Consider the following 20,907-nt stretch of genomic DNA (forward strand, 5'->3'; position numbering starts at 1 on the left):
AAGTAATTTTTAAGCTGGTTTTTTTGGGGAGAAACAGCTAATAAAAATAACCAAAAAAGAGAATATGTACAAATATACAAAATAAGAAATAAGGAAGCAATACCATAGTTACAAAGAAAATTTTAAAAATCAGTAAGAGGCAATGATGACTACTACTGTTACAACACTAAGCAAACACATTTTAAAACTGTAGAATGGAGATATACATATATCTCAAATTTTTAACAAAACTAACCTTGGAAGAGACAAAAAAGCCTAAAAAATTAACTACTATTAAGTTTTAAAAGTTGTTAAGAGCTACCCTTTATTAAAAAAAACACGAAGCCGAAAAAATTTTAAATGGAATACTACTAAACCTGTAAAGGACAGATAATGCCAGTACTATTTAAACTGCTATAGAGTATTAAAAAGGAAAGAAAAGCTTTCTGATATTTCTATAAAATGACTACAACTATGAAAGGAAATATTCCTAGAATTCAAGATTTCAGTATTTGGTTTCAATATTTAATATAATTTATCATATCAAGAAATGTAAGATGAAACAGCATTTAACAAAATTCAACAATCTTTCTTGATTTAAAAGAAAACTAAATAAAATATAAGTAGCTAGAAAAATTCTTAACATAAAATATATCTTCTCAATTCAAAAGTCAGGATAATGCCCAATGGTGAAACGTCAGTCAAGTCAAGGATGTCTGCTATTTTCTCTGTAACTTAACAATGTCTTGAAAGTATTAGCCAATACAATTAGCCCAGATGAAAAAAAAAATCTGAAAGGAGGTGAAATTTTTTGCTATTTACAAATAATATGACTGTATACTTGAAGTGAAACTCTCAAAGACTCAACTAAACAACCTGCTAGAAACAACAAGACAATTATACTCAGATACAAAATTAGTATAGAAAGTCAGTAAGTTCATAGATATAATCAGTTCTAAGATATACTAAACCCTTTCTTAACTCACATTCATGAAATCATTCCAGTTGTTCTTTTCTGAATGAAACTGAACATAAATACAGCATGAATTTTTGTTAAATACTGTAAAATTATAAAGGTGTTCTAAAAGGACTACTTGGAACTTCAATATAACAGAATCACTCTTTATATTCAGTAAACACTTTAAATCCTTAATATTCAGCATTTTATTGTACTAAAATTAAAATTGCTAAAAGTTAAAATATAGCAGAAAATAGTTAAAACTCTATTAATGTAATCAAACCTTTCTCACTTTTACTAAAGGGTTAACAGTCCATAAACCTGATTACTTCTCACCAATCTTCATATACAAAGGAGTTTTTACCTATCTCATCCTTCCTGCCAAATTTAAGTGCTTTCTTCCCAACAATCACACAAGCCCTATCCATTTATTGAGATGTTTTTAAGATGAGATTTAACAATATAGAAAGCTAAAAATGAAAAAGTACAGATCTCAATATTTATAACTATGTTGACTATTTTGTCAGTTTATTTAACCATCAAAGGCTTTAGTGAGAATTACTTTCACATTCAGACAAACAACGATTTATTTTGGCATAAGGATAAAGCCTTTTAAAAATTATCTTATTATTGGGGGGTTGGGGAAGAAGAGGTATGACTTAACACCATTTCAAACCCAATGATTTGAAATGCTATCTTTATCATACATAAAAACCATATATAATTTTTTAAATCCTATGGGGATTTATTTATGAATTCTCACATCTCTTTCTTTGGTCTGTGTCTCTATTTAGACACTGTACCAAACCTTTAATTAAGGAAGTTTTATAATGCATTTGGTATCTGGTAGACCTCTGATTCTCATACTGCTCCTTTTTAAGAATTTTCAAGACTATTATTATGGGCTTATTTTTCCGTTAAAAATTATGGAACAAATGCATCAAGGTTTTTAAAGCACTGCTGGTATCTGTATTGTGATCACAAACTTTTAGATTAATTTAGGGAAAACCAACCACGTTACAATACTGAGTCTTCCTATCCAAGAATAGGATTTGTCTCTTACATGTCTCAGTACGTAATTTTTTTTTTTTAAGTTAGATTTTATTTTATTCAAAAATACTTGTTTGTATGATATATAGTACGTAATTCTTTAAGTATAAAATTATATCAAGTGAATATCAATATTGTAAAAGAGATGCTTGCAAATTATTTTCATACCTATAAAAGCTAAGAGTAAATATTCTTCTTGAGTAAATATCAAGAGATGTCTGGATACCTTCTCCTGTAAGAGCCAACTATAGTTGATAAGAGACACTTTGTATTATTATTAGAGTACCATGAAACAAATGTTTAACTTTCCTCAAAAGGCTACAAATTACTTTTATTAGTTGTCTAGCTAGATTGAGGAAATATCTCTTACAAAATGGTTGGGAGGAGGAGAACTGGGAAGGAGGCATAAAAATTGTATAAGATCAAAGTTCTATCCTCAAATGGCTTTCAATTTAAGTAGAAAAATAAGAAAACATAAGGAATAGGGGACAAGACTACCTTCCTCGGTTCCTTTGCTTGAATTTTACCTCCATAATTTCATTTTAAAAGAAACACACGAACGCACACACACACACAACACACGCGGAAAGAAAATATGGCTTAATCCTCTGCAAAGGTCAACATTTAGGCTAGCTGAAATATTATAGAGAATGGAATTTCTACAAAGTTATAATTTTTAAGAATAAGGTATCCAGGAATAAAAGCTGGTAAGATTGCTTGTAGAGATAGTTAAGTGTAGAGACAGTTTATGGTTGTTCACTCTTAAAAAATCAACTAACTTCCAAGGTAATGCATATCTGCCAGCATAATGTAGAAATAAAAAAATTTAACTGTAACCCAAACCTTCCCTCACTATGGAGCATAGTCTTAGTAATTCCTATGAAATCAGTTCACTATAATTTGTTTCAGTAACGGTTAAAAAGATCAGAGAAATGTTATTGAATCTGACAGAAAGAAAAATAGGTTGGAATTTCACCAAGTTCCTCCATATTACATCCTAAAAAGACAACATAATAAAATCTAAAATCTATCTTATATAGAGTATTGATATTCTACTATAAAAGATAATTTTGGAATAGTCATGATTAGGCAATATATGCTCAGTTCTGAATCCATGACCTCTCTGCCAGTAAAAGCATTTCCTAAACTTGGAATGCAGAGAGAGTAGTCACTTTTTGCAGTTATCAGGTAGATTTCTAAACTTTATAATCAATGTAGACAGTGATGAGTAAAGCAATGTATTTTATTGCTCCTTCTGCCTCCATTTTCTTAAGCAAACCCTGGTGCAGACCTCAAAACTTTGGTTTTCAAAGAAAAAGGTCCAGGGATAAGCTTGGGCAACAGCTCACATTACACATAAAAGAAAATGTCCTGTGGTAAGCCTTCTTTCTATTTACCACAACATCTACTCTCACGTTGTTGTATTTTATTTCATGCTTTTTTGATTGTCATCAATCAGAAGTACAATTCTATTCTTTGTTGGGTAACTCGTCTATGCTTCCCAAAGTGAAGAGCTCACTGAAACAGAAACTGTAGCAGTTGAGAACCAGGTCACAGATGTGAATGAGACAAAGTGAGAAATGGCTCTGAAGTTTAACAAGCCAAGAAATACTAGACGTAGGTGATGCAGAACAGGTAAAAGGACACAGTAAGGATAACAAAGCTTCATACTTAAAACAGTGAAAAAAATCAAACTGAAGAAATAACAAACATTTTTAAAGAAATGAAGTTTTTCTACTTTTAAAAACAACAAGTACATGACTTATTTACAAAAAAAAAGTCAAAATAGCTGATCACAATTTGTGGACAGGAATTAGAATTAGTGTAATAGAGTCCCTATCAAACATTCTTTTGCAACTAGATACAATATTTCTATAATCAGAAAATCAATTTTTATATGGAAGTGGATGTCAAATTGAGTTGTTTTAAGTTTTTAAAGACACTTAAATCAACTAGACTCAATAACCTCATACTTATTCCCTTTCTAAATTTTTCTTCTCTCTCTTCATTAAAAAAAAAAAATAGAAGGGAAGCAAGGGAAAGGGGCTCAGCATTATGAAATCCATGATTACACCTGGGATAAAAAGTATTCCAAAAGACTTCAAAAGAGAAGGAAAATTGTTTAAATGGCAGAGACAATTATTTTGTAATATGCATGCACTCAACTTTTGACTCTTTTATCTACATACAAAGTTAAAATTGTTATCAGCTCCAGGATTTTCCATTTGAAAATATGCCCTGCATTAAAGACTAAACAAAAGATGTTTACTATAGAAGTCCCAAAGAAAAAGATTCTACCCTACCAAAGTCAAACCAAAAAAACTTAAGTATCACCCTGATTCCTCCCTTCCTTTTCTCTTACCTTTCATTTCCTCCCATCAAGTTGTCTCAGTTTTACTTCCAAAATATTTCCAAATCATCTGTTCATCTCCACTGCCACTGGGCAATCCAGTCTATTTTCACTGTTCAACTTCTATAACAGCCTCCTAGCTGATCTGTTTCTACCCTTGTCCTCCTTACTCCATCTCCATAAGGCAGCACACATGATCTTCTTAATTTAGATTTCATCATGCCAGTCTTCTAAAACCTTTACAAGCCTCCCATTTCACCCAAAATGAGATTCAGACTGCTTCCCCTCCCCTGACCCTGAAATTTAAAATTCTTCCCCTCACCCCACATCCAACCAATCATTAAGAGCCTCTCTGTATTACTTCAGTTCTACCTCCTAAATCTCTTCAACCCAGTCACTTCACAGAGCCCATCTGCTTCTCTTCAACGCTGCTACCAACACTCAAGTGCAAAGCACCCCTAGACAAATACAGTAACCTTCTGCCTTGCTGCTCTGGATTCATTCTTACTCTCTTCTAACTTATTCTCCATGCTATAGCCTCAGTGGTTTTTTCAACATAACAATACGATAATGTCATACTCCTTTTTAAAAATCTTCAATGGTTTCCCACTACTGTTAGATTAAGACCTAAAATCTTTATCATGGACTATAAGGCCCACAAGAAATGTCCTTCTAACTATCCATACTTTTCTCTATTATCCAGTCTTAGGCCTACTTTCAATTCTTTAAACCCATCATGCTCTGTACTCCCTCAGGGCCTGCAAATATGCTGTTCCTTCTGCCTAAAACACTACCTACCCTGTCACACTACCCTTGCTACAAATACTTATCCTTCAGGCCTCAAACTCAAACATCACTTCCTCAGGGAGGCTCTGACAGGCAGAATTCTAAAGATATCCTCCTCTCTCTCTCCAAGATTTTCACTCTCTACTTATACAATCAAACAGTAATCTAGGTACTGCTGTGATGGGACTCTGCAGATATAATAAAGTATGACTCAGTTGATTTTAAGATAGGGAGATTAACCTGGATTATCAGTTGAGGCCTTAAAAGCAGAGGTTTCTTCCAGCCAAAGGCAGAACAGGAATTCAGAGAGGTGCAGCAGAAATCAACCAACACCCTGTTTGAGCCTGGAAGCATACTCCCCCCGAGACTCCAGGCCAGCTGATAACTTTGATTTAAGCCTGCAAGACCCTAAGCAGAGAAGTCAGTCAAACCACCTGGACTTCTGACCTATGCAACTGTGGTATAATAAATGGGTGTTGCTTTAAGTCACTAATTCTGTGGCAGCAATAGTAAAGAATACAAAGGCCCTTCCCTGACCCCACCTCCACTCCAGACTGTGTTAGGGACCCTGCAAAATGCTCCCAGAGCATTTGGCATTTCTCCCCCATAATATTCATCATACATATTACCTAATTTAATGTATACAGTCTAAGATCTATAGTCAAAGGTTTTGTATTTTTGTGTACCATACACCATTATAATCCAACATCTACACAATTGGTACCTATAAATGTTTGTTGACTGAATGAAGATTTTTTTATTCAACTGCCTCCCAAAACTCTCAATCATGACCTTCTGTAAAGTGCTATACTATAAAATATTTCTATAATAAAGGTGAATTGCTTTATAGTAGTTACTAAAAAGAGGAGAAGTGAGGCTGGATGAATGGAATACATTCAGAATCATTGGGGCAGTTGTTCTTTTACAAGTCCTCCCTCACTTGCCACTACCCACAATTTGAAATGCCCATTCCAAGCCCAATACTAAGCACAACCATCTATCAGAGAATCACAAAAAATTACCATATAGAGCCATTATTACTAATGTCACTGCATCATATTCTTCACGTTTGCTGGACTATACATAAAGATTTAAAACAATTATTCTACTTTTTAAAAGACATAGTTTTCAAACTGAAAGCAAGTTTATTCAATTTATATTACTATTTCATAATAAAAAAAGAAACTGACTATATTAAAACTATCTGGTCAGACAAAGGAAAAGTCAATAAAAAATATTTTACTTACATCAATGGGAAAGCAAAAAATGGGAGTGTCATGGCAAGTCTTGCTGTAAATTCATCAGGAAGATACCATAAGTATACAATTAAACATGTGAACAGATAGAGAATTGAAGAATAGAGAATTAATCTTCCGACCCATAATTTCTGTAATCTCTGATTTTTTTCCCTAAATTCTTCCAATGCTTGAATTTCCTGTTAAGAGAAAGTTATTCTATATTATTAAATCTCAAATTCATGAATAAATTAAAATGTTAAAAAAAATTTAACACGATAGGTTACAGAGAAAGAACTCTTAAAAATCAATCAAATATAATACCTTAATATTTTAAAACAGAACATAATGTGAAAAAGAAAACTAAAAATGAAGTTAAAAAATATGAAAAATGTCTTTTATGATTTGATGAAATTTTAATGCAAAATTAAGATATTTTTAAGCTATCAAATTAGCAAAGAACAGAGGTATGAAATTGATATCAATAAATAGTATTTGTTAATTCAAACAAGTAATAGTTCTCCCTGTATAAGGCCTAAAAAATATCTGGCTATCAAAAAAGGAATTAATAAAAATTGAAACAGTGACCCCCTACTAGATTCTTTCAATCTATTCATCACTCTCAATGAGCATATCATTTTTTTTATTTTTGACATTAAATAGGAAGAGGGTCTCACTGTTAAATTAGGTTTAGTTCTTTTCTTTCTTTTCTTTGGAGGGGTAATGATGTTTGTTTGTTTGTTTGCCTATTTTTTTTAACAGAGTTACTGGGAATCAAACTCAGGACCTTGTGCATGCTAAGCATGCAACCTACCACTGAGCTATACCCTCTCCCAAGTATACATTTTGTATAATGATAGAAACTATAAAAAGCTGTGACATTGCAAACTGATACAAATAGTTGCAGACTATTCTATAATCTACCTTATCCTATCTGTAACATTGATTTATACCATGCTGTAGATCTAATTTCATTCTAACAGTAACTATTTCTTGACACAGAGTTCTTAAGTCACTGACAGACTTTGGATCTTTTTTGAAATCATATAACATTAAAGTTCTCAGACTTACTCTATATCACCTCTAAATTCCCATACAGATCTGGTCTACAAAATAATATACACTAAAACAATATTTATATAACACCTAAAATCAGTTAATACACCCTAGAGCCAAAGAACATACCTTATCTATATTTTCCAGAACTTCTACAGTCGAAGGTTTTGTCTGTTATAGAAACAGAAATAAGAGACAATATTAACACTTGCTATTGCAAATTTGGGAACACTCTGACTTATAAAATCATAGAAGAACATTTTAACCCAAAATTAAGTTTTTCAATGTTGTCAAGCAATACGTATTCCTGTTTATCTACAAATGAGATTTAGATTTAATTAAAATTATAATTTTAAACAGAATTACATGAGATTAAAGAAATAAGATGTTCCTACTTTACTTATTTCTAGTCCTAGAAGTACTTCAACTCTGATAGCTCAATATTTACCATCCTTAACTCCAACATAATATACTTTTATTGAGAGAAACAATTTTTTCTCCAAGAAAAATTTTCTCAGATATGATTATTCAAAAGAATTCACATATTTAAAAATCCAAGACTAAAGATGGTCTGATTCACTATTCCTAAAAGTTCACTTAGGACTCTGGAGGTCAAAAATCAATAGGTTGCCTTCATTCTGAATTCCTAATGTACTTTTCTGAAGATCAGATTTTTAAAGGGTATCAAAGAATACTTCATTATAGCAGAGCTTGTTTGTCAAAGGTATTTTTTATATCACCTAGAATAAAAACCAGCCAAAATGGCTCAAAGCTTAAAAAAATAATTACCAATTATATATACTCAACAATCTAAGAGAGCAATGATTATTAAATCATTGTAGCTCCCACAGGTATTGTTACTATTAGGTTGAACCATATGAGATTGCTGTTTACATAGTCAAAACTGTTGAAGACTGGCAATTTCACAGGGTTCAACCTAAAAAGAAAGACGAAGAATAGATAAATCTGATTCTCCAGCAGAATTGTAATAAGGTTTTAGAAGGAAGTAAGGGGACGAGTGTCAATATAAAACCAGTCCAAAACAAAGCAGTTCCAGCAATAATCCAAAAACTAAATTGTGTACCAAGTATTGCTAGAATCTATTATTACAGTAAAAATGAGTCAAAAAAATAAGCATAGTTTGTCCTAGACTACATTATCTCCTCTTATATTAGAAAAGAGAATTTATCAATATATTTTATATATTACTGCTCTAAATTTGAGATATCTCCTCTAAAGACTTAGCCAGTAAAATCAAACTGTATTTTTAATTTCGTTTAACCTATTAATTCCTAAAAGCATATCTAGTGTGACTTCAGTAAATATCTGTCACAAACTTTAAGCAAAAAGATATAGCCTATAAAAATGTAAGTATTGTATGGAATACTTAATTACAAGTATCTCTCAATAAGATTGAAATTTAGGCAGTATGAAGAGAAAACAAGATAACCACTTGTACACAAATGCATAGAGAAATAAAAATTCATAAGTCAAAGTGAAGTAATTCTGTTAAACAGTGACATCAGACAACTATATAGTAAGTAGAACCATTAAAGTCCAAATAAAAAACTAATTCATAAGAGGAGTAAAAAACTTAAACAGAGTTAGGGATAATATCAAACTGCTACTCCAATCTACACCACAAAGGAGACCTTTACAAATAGCTTTATGTGACACTTTTATATTAGACTATGAACTGGCTGTAAAGAAAAGTAACTTACCCTCCATCGAGAAAATAATCCACCCATTTTTTATTTGTAGAAACTGGGCACAACGATAAATACCATCAACTGTCCAAAGGAATTCACAGCTAGAAATAAAGCAAGTATTTTTCAAATTTAAGTTAAACATAAAGCATACCCACTATAAAATTAAGATGCTGCAATACTGTCCAAAAATACCATAAAATATTCATTTCTTTGGACACCATTTATATAGAATTTTAATTCAGACAGTTGTAGGATACATTCCACCTTTTAAAAAAAATCCTTCTTCTAAGCCAGGACATATTTAAAAGTGAAAATAAAGCTGGAAAGGCTTTTTTAAGTGGCAAGGCATTTTAAAAGTGTATATTCATACCACTTTGCAGTTTTCTTTTCCCTAAAGTAGGTCCCCTATGTTGTTCTTGTAAGAAAAGTTCTACTATACTACTTTCATTCTTCATTGTTAAATACAGTCATTTCTATCATTCTGCTGTCTCCAAACTAAATGAGTTATCTCAAATTAGGGGTGTTCTAAAATGTTTAGAATAACATCATCTTACAAATGATAATAAAAAAGTGAACTGGATTTTGAGTAAGAAAACAAGGGTAATAAGACTACCTGGGACAGTAAGCGTATCATTTAATGTTTCTGAGCCATAATTATCTTTTCTATAAATTAAAGTTAATAATACTACCACTTTTCACAGGATAGCCGTCATTACTACCATTTTACAGATAAGAAAATTAAGTTGGAAGAGGGTTAGTGATTTGTACAATAGCTCAGAAGAAACATTATCCAAAGCCACTCTTATTTTCAGACTTCTGTTCTGTTCACTACCTTTCAACACCCAAATAAACATTTCTCCCTGAAACTGTATCTAAGTCCCTCAAGTTAGTTGACTATCATGTCAGCTAGCTATATATCATATCCCCTTCTTTAGCTGTTTTTCTATGGCTCTCAAATGTATTAAATCTTACAGTACATATAAAAGTGTATGAGCAATATTATATCCTAAGTCAATTCACCAGTCAATAATTATATTTTATTTTTTTTAACTGAAATAGTGGAAGTATATTTTCAAACTTACGTATTTTTACCAGGTTACAGTTATATACTACCAGTGTATAAAACTGCTTCGTTTCCACCCCAAAAAAGTTAGGCCATAATTCTTACATCTTTTAAGCCCATAAATGTAATGACAAAATAATGCCAGTACCAAGTAAGTACTCTGCAACACTATTTAAAGGTTGGAATTAACATAAGGCCTGCCTATCTTGGGCTTTCTCGGTTAGAGAACTAACGAAAAGCTTAATTGTGAAATATTTACAAAGTGGTTTTTAGGAACAGAAATACCTATTATCTGTCCTGAAATGTTTGAAGTTTATAAATATAAACGTTATCAGGTACATTTAAGTTGCAATCTAAGTATTATTAATCCTTCAATAGTAACTAAGTATTCAAATGTCTAAAATGTGGTTATAGGAAATCCAAGAACTTTAATGAATAAAAGTATAAATCGCTGAGTCAAGACATTAAATAGATTTTGAAACCTTAAGATGTTAAAAATCACCAAGAAAGGTGACTGGGGAGGGGAGATTCAGATGAACCATTTAATTTCTGAATTTTCAATGTATCCCATGTACATATGGTGTCTAGCACAGTGTTTCTGTACACAACTGACCTACACATTTTTGTTTCAAACAGTAATATGCCTTCAAGATAAATCTGTAGTCATTACAAATTAGAATTTTTAATATTTGAAAGCAATGACAATGATAATATCATTTAAATACTTCGTAAGCACTTAATCTTCTAGCAGGCCCTAAAACAAATGCTTTACATGAATTTTATCATTTAGATACTACTATCACTCCATTTTACAAATGAGGAGACTGAGGCTATGGAAGTGAAGATATTTGCTAAGTTCCCAAACATGTTAAGTAGTAGAGACAGACATAGTATTTAAGTTTTGACTTTCTGAAAAAGCAACAAGTTAGGAGTAGGGGATTAAGATGTACAAACTACAATGTATAAAACAAATAAGTTACAAGGATATATCAAATAGCACAGGGAATATAGCCAATATTTTATAACTATCAATGGAGTATAATCTTTAAAAATTGTGAATCACTAGACTGTATACCTGAAACTTACATACTGTAAATCAACTATGGCTCGATTTAAAGAGGCAAAAAAAAAAAGCTCAAAATCAGAAATAAAACCTATTTCTATAGATTAGATTGGAATATTTATATATAAAATATATGAAAGCACTTTGGGCATTATAAAATAGCTGGAAAACAGAGCTACTAAAGTGGAAAGTGAGTTACAAACACAAGAGACAGGGTCAGCACAGTGTATCATGCAGCCCAATGCCTTCGTTTGATTAAATCTGAATCCTTAAATCTGCATGGAAAAGCAGCAAAATGATGTGCCAAAACCATGTAGCTCCAGCTAGGGGCAGAACTGGTACTAGAAGTCTGTTACCACTGCCTTTACTTGTTTACTACAAGCCACTTTTAAAATAAGTGCAATATGAAATGTATGCATAATATTGCAATTAACACCAACTTTGACATCAATTATTTGCTTGGAGAATTGTTTTGGTGTTAATGAAACAAACCATATTTTACTCTTTAAGATCCCTGAAGCAGAGGATTGTGCTTCTAAATTTGTTCTCTAAAACAACATTATGATAATAGTCATTAAATGCCATATTCATCCTTTCAGGTTAATAATCAAATAGCCAATCAATTCTCATTATTCCATCAATTTTTCTAACCGTTATTTGTTAAAGAAGCTTGATTTACCAAAGTGCACATGTAAAGGTAGTACTTATCAACAGATACAAAAGCATAACAAAATTAAGTAAATCAACTATTTCTCTATAGCTTTTATTTCATACCTCTTCTATATTCAAACACCTTTTCCCTCTTTGACACCCAAACATCTTAACTCCAATTCCTGTAGCCCATTACTATGAAACCTTGGGCAAGTAAGTTACTTCACCTCTCAGTTACTCATTATCTTCATCTGCAAAAGAGTGATAGTTAAGAATCCTCTTAAATGTTGAAAAACTTAAATGACATAATGCATTCTAAAGTATTTACAACAGTGCCTGACACATGCTAATTTCTCAATATAAACTGTTTTTACTACTGTGGTTGTTACCATTTTCTAGCCCATCTCTGCTTCCTTTCAACACATAGAAAATACACAGGAATAAAATAACTAGCCTTTCTTTCTGAAGCATAAATCAATTTGCTTGCCCTTGAGTGGACAGATGGTTCAATCTCAAGTGGCCTGCTCCAAGAACTGTTCCATGAACATATACAAAGAGTCTCTCCACTCTGATATCAAAATGGGACCTGACATGACCTTAAGAACTGGGTGCATCTAATATGTTTTTCAACAAATAATAAAGCTTGTCACATTATTTTAATGTTTTCTACTAACTGGTATTCATACTTAGGTATAGGTGTCAGAATTTAAAGTCTCAGGATGTGTTCTTCTTAAATTTTTAGCTTACTTCAAGAGATACTGAAATAATGGAATAAAAAAGGTCTGGATTCAAAATATGACTCAACCACATACTAGCTATGTGATTAAACCAAGCTACATGGGGTAAACTAAACTCTCTAAGCCTCAGTTTCAGCATTTATAAAGTAGTGAAAACATCTACACTTCACAGAATTGTATGAATTAAATGAAATTACATCTATTGACACAGTGTCCAACAAATGATACATGCATAATGAATTGTACCTATTACTACTATCACTGGAAAACACATGAGCAAACTTCTCATATGGAACACATTTCTTTCTAACTTCTGTTTCGTAATTTTAAAATTGAAAGTAAAATTAGCTTGTATTTTAACTGAAATTGTATTGCTCTCATTTTCTCCAGCAAAATACTCTGAAGACTCTTCCATTAAAATAATCCTGTAGGTCTTTAACAACAAGTTTAGTTTTATGTTTATCAAGTTGCAGACTTAAGTAGGAACTATTCAGTCACCATGCACAGTACCTCTATAACACATTCTATTATTCAAGTTGAGATTAAAGGTGTTCCTTCTAGAACTCAAATTTTCAAATGTCCTAACTGAAAAGATAACTCTGAAATATCCCAAACCAACACATTTATTGCTCAAAAATAAAATTACTGAAAACAAGTATACCTCCAAAAGCACTTATACAATGACTGAGTTCTGGTCTTCATGGTAAATCAGTTCATTCTGAACTAAATACTACCAAAAAATGACTATTTGATTAGAAAGATTTCTACAATAAATCATACCTGTTATAAGCCATACAATTTCTTTTCTTATATTCTTTCAAGCTAATAATATATAAACACTAAGTTTATTAACAGCATTGGGCTGATTCCAATATATGACAGAGAAACTCGAAATTCTAATTTTAAATGCCTCACCCATTTAAAAAAAAATGTGTTCAAAATCAACTTGGTCCTCCTAAAATTAAACTACAGGGGCTGCTGAGGACAAGATACTAATATTCCCTGACAGTTTGAACATATGCCTGAAACCAAGCTTACTCACATCCACACAAACCGCTGTTGAATTTTGTCTGGTGACAATTTTGTCAGTGGTGACACCCAGGCCAAAGAGAAAGGAGAAAACAGTCGACACTAGGCACCACAAACCAGAAGCCTACTGGGAAAAGCGGAACATGGAAAATTCAGTGAGTCACAGATTTTACTTAGTACATTAAGGACACCATGAACAAAACTGAGTTCACCAATCCCAAATCTCTCAATCTCCACACACAGCATTCAAGAATTAAAACTACGGATGTAGTGTAGGTTTGCTCTTCTTCTACTATGCCTATGACACCCACGCAACCTCGCCCTTCCCTTTGCCCCCTACAGCGCCTACTGTCGCTCAAATAAGGACAACGGTCGTGGAGAGGCCTCTCTGAGTGACACGCAATCCACGCCCACAGGCCTGGGCCGAGCAGCATGACACTGACAGTTTTCAGTCACTTCCAATCTTTCCAACTCCTGGAACCTCCGCACAACTCAGAAAAAGACGCCGTGGGTAGTAAAATACACTCAACGCGAAGGCTTAGCGTAGGACCTTCTGAGCCATCGCTCGAACACGGAGGTGGGCCAAAGACCCGATACTCAGCTCAACCCAATCACCCCCCGCCCTGAATCTCCGAGAAAAGGCTGGGGCGCCAGCTCCCCTTGGGGACAGAAAGGAGTCTCCAGCATTCCAGAGCCACCCCTTCCACTGAGCTGAGAAACCAAGAAAACCAGGCGGCGAGACTGGGTCAGTGCGCAGCCAGGCAGGAGTTGGACTAGCCGCCGCCGCCGCCGCCGCTAAGCTCGTAGGCCACTCGGTATGGGGCGGAGGCGCCTGAGAGAGGAAAGCATATTTCCCAGGCAAAAGCTCGGCGCGCCAACCCCTCTGCCGAACTCTCCTAACGGCCCTCGTTTTCAGCCGTCTACCTTCAAGAAGCGGGCAAAGCCCGGCGCTGGCGTCCACCGCTGCCAGCTTCGGCCGCCACCGCGCAGACCACCTCCGGTCCAGGCAGCAGCCGCCACTGACAGAGCGATGGGCCCGGCCAACTCCTTCCCATCAAACCCCGCGCTCCCGCCGCCGGCCAATCGGCGCCGCAGCCAGCGCGCGCCGCTCCCCGTCACGTGACCGTGACCCGTGGGCGGGCAGTGGAGGGGCGAGGCTGGCTTTTGGCCCCAGGGCGCCCGACCGTGCGGCTTCTGCAGCCAAATAAGGTGCTGGACGTCGCGTCTCAAAGGTGGACTGCCCTTTACTATGACTCTTAAGATACAGTTACTTCTTAACTCTTCCTCTGCCTTCTTCCCTTCTTTTAAAGCCTGTTCTGCCAAGGCTCACTGGCGAAAGGAAAACCCGAAATTGGTCCTGATGGTCCTAGACCGCCGCGAGAGAAGGGTGGAGTTGGGTCCTAAAAAGGAGTCCGCCTTGAAAAGTGCTGGATTAGCTGTAATCTAGCCGGCAGCAGAGCGAGTTAATACTACACAGCTCAGAAGAGCCCGGTTCCCAGACAAGCCAGTGGAGAAATTCAGCCTAGATTCCAGGAGGGTTTGAGGCTTTTGTGACTCTTAAACGTCAAAAAGGGTCGTTTGATGACTGCATGCTTACCTCACCAATGTGTGATAAGCTTCAAATGCCCAGTGGTGTTGATTTCAAACCTCTGGATAACAACATAACATTATTTTTCTATGTTAAAACTCTAACCTCAAGAACATTCCCTTCACAAGTGCCAGTAGTGGGCCCACAAATAAACCATCCAGATTTGAAACATTGGCTAAAGAGCGTTAAATTTTCCCCGATCAACTGGGAGTGACAAGTCTAAATAATAAATGGTACTTGAGCCACACAAGGTAACAAGGAGGTAGGTAGAGAAACTTCAGCAAAAGCTTTGTCATGTTTTACTTGAGTGCAAACATTTTTCTTAGGATTTTTCTATTTTATTCAGTTATGTACACATTTTAAAATAAAGTGCTTCCATCATCTTTAGAGAATAATCATTTTCATATGCTACACTTAAACTTTGACAACAGGTAAAATAAGAAAGTGAGCATAGTATCTCGTTGGTAAGAATTTATTATACGGAAAGCTGTCAGATAATTCACGGGAGTTATGTGTCTTAACTGCTAAAATCTTTATTTACAGCTTTGTAAACTTGAAGAAGGGAAGGGAACCAGTTTCTTCCTGTGTACTCTGGGTCAGACACTTTACAAATCTAAGAGAAAATGAAAAATATTTCGCCTATTTTGGTATGGAAATTTAACCATTTTTATTTTTCATTCTTTGCTATTTCAAAGTTTTTTGTTTGTTTTGTTTTTTAAAAAGCCTGTGCAGTTATACAAATACATTTTCTCGTAAGAACAAGGATGAAATATTTTCTACTTGCTGATAATTTGTTCTTTAGTTTTATTTGCACTGTCAAGATCTACTGTAAAGGAGACAAAAACAGGTGGTGAGAAACAGAAAAGAGCTAGCCGGGTGCAAGAGATTCCAAAACTCTAATCTGAGACAAAATTCCCTAGGTAATTGATCTTAAAGAGAAGAGATTTGGCCTGGCAAGGGAAGAGAGAGAAGTATTGAATCATTAATGAACTCTTTTAATCCTTCCAAGAGCTTTTTAAGGTAAGTATCAGTTTTCAAATGAAGAAACTGAAAAGTAGAAAAATTACACATATACTGTTAAAGGTAATACTATACCACTGCCTTGTATATATCACGTGATAAGAGCTTGTCAGGCATAGTGAGAGGAGACATTATTACAAGCAGAGAAATCAGCATGTATACTATGTAACTGGACTACAGGCTACAAGGGTCATTCCAGATACTTACTGAGAACAAGACCCTGTGTAAATAAGTGTTGTTGTAGAGGCAAATGTTCAAAAGATTGAAAAATGATAAGGCAACAGCAGCCAGAGGGGATGGGAAAGCCAATGAAGGTGGTGCTTTAGCTGAATCCAAATATTAAAGAGTTATCCCCTACTAATCCTAAAATTGTTCTGGGATAGATTCTAAGGAAGTAAAATCAAAAGAACAGAGAAGAGCAAGGAAACATTGTTCTAGGCAAAGGAATTCTAAAAGGTCTAATTCAACACATAATAAGCCACATTTATTTAGAGAAATAAATGAAAGTTGCAAGAGATTGGTGCTATGAGAGCTTATATTAGGGACATTCACTGATCTGGTCAGAGAAGTTAGGTAAGGCATCCTTGAGGAAATTGCACTAGAATAGATCTGAAGGGTGAGGAAAAAAGAAGAAAAGAAAACAGACGGAACATCATGTATAAAGGCCTTTTGTCAAGAGGGAACAGTGCAGGCCTGAGGGACTAAAAGGAGGCCATTGTGGCTAGAGCATAGTTTGCAGGGGGAGAGTGCTACAGTATGAAGCCAGAAGACCAGACTAAGCAGGGCTTAGCTGGCCATACTGAGAACCTTCACGTTTTTCTTGGGAGCAAAGTGGGGAAGGGATTTGACCTGATCATATCTGTTTTGAAAAGATCATTCCAGCTACAGTGTGGGAACATGAACAGGGCCAGCCTTGGACCAATTAGGATTTATGGCTCGTGGTTAGTGTTGATAGTAGTTCAGATGGATTGGGATGAGAACAAGGAGATGGAGACAAGTCGGGTAAACGAACACTTTAGGAAGTAAAATGGGAGGTCTCGGGAATGGAGTTAGGTACTGTGGAGTGGAATGAATGGGGATTGAAGGGAGAGGAAGGAGTCAGAAAGACACAATTTCTGGCATGCCCAGTGAGTGGATAGCAATGCTCACTGAGGTATGAGGAACACTGAAAGAGAGTCAGGTCTGGGGGAAGGTGATTTCAATTTGAACACGTTGAGTCTCAGATATTTTTGTGACTTCAAGGAGAGATGTCACGTAAACAGATCTACAGGTCTGCAGCACTGAGAAGTCTGGGCTGCAGAAAAAATATTTTACAATTTGTAGTATGTTCTTTTCCACAGGTACCTATTTTTATCAAAATGCAAATATTTTATTATAAATATATATATTGTTTTTAAGTACATTGCAGAAAAGTGAAAGAAAAAGTGGAAATCTCTAGAGCAGTTTCCCAGAGTTACTTTTGAATCACCTGGGGCTCTCATTAAAAAAACAAATTTTCAGGCCTCTCCCCTAAAGATTCTGATTATACATGTCTGGTATGGGGCCCAGAAGTTTTGATTTTTAACCAGTGCCACTGTGATTCTTATCAGGGGGTTTCTCTGAGCAGTGGTACTCCAGTGTCACAGGCCACTTGCATGAGAATTAGCTGAAGTGCTTATTAAATATAGACTGTTGGGCCCTACAGACTAAGATCTCTAGGAGTAGAAGGGATTCGAGGAATGGTGAAAGAGACAGTATGGTACCAGGTGGTCCAAGATTTCACTCTCCATCTTTGACAGAAGTGTCCTAGGCTCTCCACTGCGCAGTTCAGGGGACGCTGGTGTCCTTTTTTGGATGATGCAAATGTAGGCAGCAGGAAGCCCCTGCAGGCTGCTGTGATAACAGCTTTCCTGGCTCCTAGCCCTGGCCTCCTGCCCTGTCCAGTGAAATGGTGCTCAGCCCACTCTGATGCTGTCTTTTCCCACCATTCCCGTTAAACCTCATCCTTCCCTTCCTGGCCCCCTAATCTTCTTCAGTGTTGTACTCCATATACTCTTCCCAGTTCAGGGGTTTCTTTTAGCTAATCTGGCCAGGGTTGGGAGGGAAATATGTTCAAATGCTGTGTTTCCTTCTCTGCAAAGCTTTTTCTAATTTTCGAGAACCTACTTTGTAAGTGTTTTTATTATTAAAGACTGAATATTTGCTCTCTTTATAGTCTTGCTGTAACTGTTTCTCTGTGAGGCACTGTAGATATAGAGGAAGAGTCAGGAAATATGGGGAAAAAAGAGAAGATTAGAATTATTTTTTATCATGGAAAATAATCACAAGCACACAGAAAAGTTCATTAAACAGAAGTGTACTACTTAAAGACTATAACCCAAACACTGATGTAACCCCTGCTGGGTCAAACATTACCAACACCCCAAAAGGCCCCAAAGCACCCCTTCCTTTATAACCCTCAGGTACCTAGAGAAAACCACTATCACGATTATTAACATATTCACTTCCTAACTTTTCCTTACAGTTTTATTGCCTAGTTACTCTTAAATAATAGCTTATGCCTGTTTTTAATTCTATGTAAATGGAATCATAGAGTAAGTTTTTTTCACATCTTGAATCTTTTAAATCAAAGTTATACCTTTAAGATTCATCCACGTGAATATGCCTGTAATTTATTCATTGTCAGTGTTGTAGGTTATGATATTGCATGGATATACCATAATTTATCTATTCTACTATTGGTGGACATACAGGCTTTTCCAGCTTTGGGCTAATTATAAACAGTGCTGTTGTGAATGTGTGTGTGTGTGTGTGTGTGTGCACGCATCCTGAAGCACATAAATACAAATTTCTATAGAGTCTTTACCTTAGTATAGAATTCCGGGTTCATCAAGCATGTTTATCTGCAGCTTTACAAGACCATGCCAGAATTTTTCAAAATGGTTGTACCAACTTATATGATCAACAATAACATATAAAAGTGCCTGTTGTTCCAAATCCTAACCAACACTTGAATTGTCTAACATTTTAATTTTTGCCAATCCAATAGATGCCAGCTTATTGTGGCACTATTTTGCATTTCCCTGATTATTAATAAAGAATAGCATCTTTTCATATGAGCATTACTCATTGTTCAGGTGTTTCTGCATTTTTAAATTGGGTTGTCTTTTTTATTGATTTGTATTAATCAATTTTATAATGTGGAAACAAGACTTTGGTTGATTATATGTGCTACAAGTATTTTTTCCACTCTTTGGTTTGCCTTTTTACATTCTTAATAATGTCTTTGACAAAAAAGAAATTCTTAATTGAATTAAATTTATCACTTTTCCTTTTTTTTTTACCCATTTATTCTCCCTGTCTTTGGAATCAAATTGTCAGGAATCCTCTAAAAGCCCATTTAGATTTTTATTAAAATATCTTTAATCTAACCACCTTGCAAAGAGAAATTTCTCTAGCTGGAGCCAGTCAAAAAGATGAGGTAGAAGAGGAAAGCTGAGGAGAAATGAGGCAGAAGAGGAGGTCAGAGAGATTCAAAGCGTTAGAAGGACTCGATCCATTGTTGCTGACGTTAACAATGGAGGAAAAGGACCATTAGCCAAGAAATGGAGGCAGACTCTAAAGCTGTGAATGCCTCCTGACTGACAGCTAGCAAGCAAATGGAGAATTCAGTCCTACAAGCCGCGTGGAACTGAATTCTGTCAACAACCTGAATGAACCTAGAATCACATTTTCCCTCGGAGTCTCTATAAAGGTGCAAAGCCTGCTGATACCTTGATTTCAGGCTTGTGAAACCCAGAGCAGAGAACCAACTGAGCCACAACATGCCTGGATTTCTGATCTACAGAACTGTAAGATAATAAATGAGTGTTGTTTTAAGATGCTTAAGTTGTAGTAATGTGCTATGGCAGCAAAAGAAAATTAACATACAGCGATCTTTTTTGTGACTCCTAAAGTAAGCCTTTACTCTAAGTAGGATGACACTACTTTACTCAAGTTCTGTAGTTGAGATTGCTTCACCTTTCAGAATCCAAACTTTAAAATGCATATATATTTAAGGGAGGTGGCACCTAAAGCTATTCTCAGCTACCCCTGAAGGTGGGTTTGGTAGATAGCTAGATAGTACTTGAGAGGAGAGAGACAATAAATTAGGAAAAGCACAGCACCAAAAGCCAAGAGCTTAGAGTGCAGCAGAAGGAACAATGCAGCTCCTCAACCTGTTTGCTCACTTCACATTTAGACTTGTCCATCCCACACCCCAGAAGAAATGCATGCTACATGTGGTTCCCATATTTCAATAAAAAAGCAAGGAAATAAGGTCTAAATGGCTGTGAAATAACAGAAAATATCAGTCTATTTTGATATTGACATTTATCAAGTCTAACATTAAAGATTCCTAGTATCATAATGCATAATTCCAGAACCATTTGAGTCTGAAAGGCATGATTTAAAATTACAGCACCAAGTATCCTGGCATGTAGACAATTTCATGTGAGCTCAATCTATTTATTGAAAAAGAAAGGAACATTTCCTTCTTAAAATGAAAAACAAAAGTTGCTTAATCTGAAAAAAAATGTATATATATAAACTAAGCAGGTTATAATAAATTATTGGCTTGGTGCCCAGTAATTCCAAAAGATAGCATCCTAATTCT

The 20,907-nt window shown here is 35.2% G+C and overlaps 1 protein-coding gene and 1 long non-coding RNA gene across 14 annotated transcripts in view; one reads left to right on the plus strand and one right to left on the minus strand.

Annotated features, from left to right (window-relative positions):
• Positions 1-15,187, minus strand: part of LNPK (lunapark, ER junction formation factor) — a 66,682-nt gene extending 51,495 nt beyond the window's left edge. For 4 of the 12 annotated variants that reach the window (XR_004190021.2, XM_006204888.4, XM_031678326.2 and 1 more), the window contains exons 1-4: positions 14,591-14,739; positions 9,136-9,224; positions 7,544-7,585; positions 6,371-6,558 (exon numbers count right to left, since the gene is read on the minus strand). Coding sequence is in view for 10 of the 12 variants with exons in the window: in XM_006204888.4 (XP_006204950.1) it covers positions 6,371-6,558; positions 7,544-7,585; positions 9,136-9,162 (257 nt within the window). In the remaining 2 variants the exon portion in view is untranslated. Of the gene's footprint in view, positions 1-6,370; positions 6,559-7,543; positions 7,586-9,135; positions 9,225-12,023; positions 12,152-13,679; positions 13,794-14,590; positions 14,745-14,945 lie in introns of those variants that run through there. The other 8 variants (XM_072961193.1, XM_072961194.1, XM_072961192.1 and 5 more) reach the window with 8 other exon arrangements.
• Positions 14,788-20,907, plus strand: part of LOC140696401 (uncharacterized) — a 33,651-nt gene continuing 27,531 nt past the window's right edge. The window contains exons 1-4 of one of the 2 annotated variants that reach the window (XR_012072685.1): positions 14,788-14,875; positions 14,977-15,516; positions 15,798-15,901; positions 16,175-16,274. This is a non-coding gene — a long non-coding RNA (uncharacterized lncRNA). The remainder of the gene's footprint in view (positions 14,876-14,976; positions 15,517-15,797; positions 15,902-16,174; positions 16,275-20,907) is intronic. The other variant, XR_012072686.1, reaches the window with a different exon arrangement.

Source organism: Vicugna pacos, chromosome 5, assembly GCF_048564905.1.
Source record: "Vicugna pacos chromosome 5, VicPac4, whole genome shotgun sequence".
Lineage (NCBI taxonomy): Eukaryota > Metazoa > Chordata > Mammalia > Artiodactyla > Camelidae > Vicugna > Vicugna pacos.